General features: G+C 47.7%; 1 protein-coding gene across 1 annotated transcript; it reads left to right on the top strand.

Annotated features, from left to right (window-relative positions):
• Nucleotides 1-1,375: 1,375 nt before the first annotated feature.
• On the top strand, nucleotides 1,376-2,317 carry MC1R (melanocortin 1 receptor). Its single transcript, XM_086946525.1, has one exon. The coding sequence runs from the start codon at nucleotides 1,394-1,396 to the stop codon at nucleotides 2,315-2,317; it is 924 nt and encodes a 307-aa protein (XP_086802651.1). The 5' UTR covers nucleotides 1,376-1,393.
• Nucleotides 2,318-3,199: the final 882 nt, after the last annotated feature.

The following is a 3,199-nucleotide window of genomic DNA, read 5'->3' as shown; positions in this document are numbered from 1 at the left end:
CCCAGAAAGGACCGAGGCGAAACTTCTGAGCCTAGCACGGGGCCGCGACCGACCGACCGACCGACCCACCAGGGGCTGGGCCGCCCAGGGGACGCAACAAGTGCCGATCAGAGAGCAGGAGGCTGTCGGAGGAAGGAGAGAGCTGGACGTGGAGGGAATGTAGAGTGAAGCCCGGGTTCCAAGGTGGAGAACGGAAGCCCCATTCATAAAATTGGGCATGTCAAAAGCACCTGCAAGATCCCACTGGAGACCACAGTCCGAATATCTTGCATCAATAAGGACTTCTCCGCTCCTTCAGAGACCTGTGGTTTTGTTACACCCATGGGTGTGTGAACCCGTGCCAGGCTCCAAAGAGACAGGGTGCCTTTGTCTTTGTTTGCGGGGCTCAAAAGTACTTCTGTACCAAGGCGAGGATTTGCCAACTGGCAGATCGCCTTCCAGCTCTCCGTCTCAGTTGGCCTTCGTTACTGGATCAAACCCGCCTAATATTTTGGTGTTGCACTCTTCTCCTGCTCAGGTAGGTTCCAGATGTGCTTTATGCATTGCTTAGGGATATGAACTTAGCATAAAATGTATTCAGATGTGTGTGGGAGTAGTTGTTAAATTATAGACCAATTGGCGACCAAGTCTTGGCGCTCTTGCAATTCATGTCTCGCAACACTTATTGCCCTGTTGCAGCTTATCACTGCCTCTAGCGCTGATATCTGTGGCTTGTGACTAAGCGGACATTGGCTTTCAACCTACAGCTCGTCAAGGTTTGGAGTTTAAGCTAGTAAAAGACATCCCTGCAGTTTGTATATAATGCGTTGTGTTTTCTGGTACCCATATTCCCAGACTACATTAGTGGAGTGGTCTAGGAAGCAGGACAGAGTAGTCATAGGCAATAAAAATTGGGCACATTGTTTTGTTGGTGGGCAAAATGGCAGACCCTGATTAAAACACACACCTCCGTAAAACTCTTCCAATCGCCTCCAGAAACCACCTCTGACACTCACTCACAAGACTGTGCATGGACGAGCGCAGGCTATTTAAAGCGCAAATTGCATCTGTATCACCAGCACAGAGCTTTAAAGTTTGCAAATTGTCAAATAAAAAAACTCCTTATTCTCCCTAAGGGGGAAAAAAAGAAAGTCAGGCAGTCGAATTTTTCCGATAGTTGAGCGCTCTCTCTGGAACTCCTTGCCATACGAGATGAGATATATCTACCAACTCAGTTCTTTCTTGAAGGAAGTACAAACTCACGTTATCTGCCTAATGTTGCAATGCAGAGGTTTTAGCACTTTGCAAATCTCTTACATTTCATGATTGATTGACTGATTGGCTGCAAGTGTGTTACTGATGTTATTTGTGTCTTCTACAGAAAGTTCTGCCAAGCTCAAGGCATCATCAGGACATGTCCGCCGTACCTTTTCTGAGTACCACCGTGAATGGCACCAACCAGAGTGCAACCAACGTGACTAACGCCACCTGTACTGGGGTCTACACCCCCAATGAGCTTTTTGTGATTCTCAGTTTGCTGAGCCTGCTGGAAAACATCTTGGTGGTGGTAGCCATTTTGAAGAACAGAAACCTTCACTCCCCTATGTACTTCTTCATCTGCTGTCTAGCGGTATCTGACATGCTAGTCAGCGCGAGTCACCTTGTGGAGACCTCAGTCATCCTCATGATACAGCATGGGGTTGTGGACATACCCCAAAACGTTCTGCGCCAGATGGACAATATCTTTGATATGATGATTTGCAGTTCAGTAGTGTCCTCACTCTCCTTCCTTGGGGTGATAGCTGTGGACCGCTACATCACCATCTTCTATGCCCTGCGCTACCACAACATCATGACTTTCCGGCGGGCAATGATCATCATCATCCTAATCTGGGTGCTCAGCACCATCTCCAGCACTATCTTCATCGCCTATCATAACAGCAACGCAGTCATCATCTGCCTCATCAGCTTCTTCCTCTTCATGCTCAGTCTGATGGTGACCCTCTACATCCACATGTTCGTGCTGGCTCGCCAACACGCCAAAAGAATCCAAAACCTCAACAAGAGGAGGTCCACACCTCACAGGACAAGCCTAAAAGGGGCCATCACCCTCACCATCTTGCTGGGGATCTTCTTCCTCTGCTGGGGGCCCTTCTTCCTACATCTCACACTCATCGTCACCTGCCCCAAGAACCCCATATGCACCTGCGTCTTCAGCTATTTTAACTTGTCTCTGATCCTTATTATATGCAACTCTGTGATAGACCCCATCATCTATGCCTTCAGGAGCCAGGAGCTCCGGAAGACCCTCAAGGAGATAGTCTTCTGCTCCTGGTAGGAGTCGGGTATCGCTGGAACTCTGGTGAGCCGAAAGAGCTGGCAGCACCCTCTAGGGTGCAGGAGAGGGGGAAGTATGGGCAACATGCCACCCAAACTGTCTCCGATCAGGGGTGTCGAGAGCAAGGGAATTCCCTCACTCAAGGAATACAAGGATTCCTCAATGAATGGATGTGCAGGTCATGGAAGGGAGTTGTGTGATTTGGGTGTAGAGAGATGTAGCGTTTGCCATGTACTGTCTCTCCAAGTCTTTGGGTTGAAGGAGGTCAAATGTTCCTCTCTAGATCTCAGACTTGATGGAAAAACAATGTTATATCATGGGTTGCCATGTCATGTATACCTCATATGATATTTTCCAGAGATCTCAAGTATCCCAGGTCTAGTTGTAGTTCTTCTAAGCCAGGCTTTTTTTCTGTGCAATCTGGGGTGCGCATTCCTGATTTCAAACTGAAAAACAGAACTATAAGTCCCAGATCGCAAAGAAAAAACTGAACTAGATGAGTTTCCCACCACATATGGACCTAGAAATTCTGGCAGCTTTGTGAATGTTGTGTTAAAGTCAAATATGAGTTATATGGCGCTGACATGGCCTGGGAAGAAAGGTACATGAAGTTTGGAGAAATTGTAAGGAAATTGTATGGAGGGTGGATCATTTCCCCTTGTTTGGTGTGCCTCTTGATCGAAGGCTAATCTAAATGATGCGGGTCCTTCTGTATGTGACGTAAAAGAAAGGGATTGTGTGCTTGCTGGGTTTTCGTGTTCTTTAAAGAGTTAGGTCTTACCGCCTAGGCGCTGGATGGTGAGAAGAGCAGACCCACACAGTTCATTTGGTCAGGGTGTCTTTGTTATAGCTTCATCCTGGGTCCAATCACGAGGTCGTTAA

This window comes from Lissotriton vulgaris, chromosome 12 (assembly GCF_964263255.1).
Source record: "Lissotriton vulgaris chromosome 12, aLisVul1.2, whole genome shotgun sequence".
Taxonomy (NCBI): domain Eukaryota; kingdom Metazoa; phylum Chordata; class Amphibia; order Caudata; family Salamandridae; genus Lissotriton; species Lissotriton vulgaris.
Note: the sequence above shows the minus strand (reverse complement) of the source record. Positions and strands in the feature narration are given on the sequence as shown.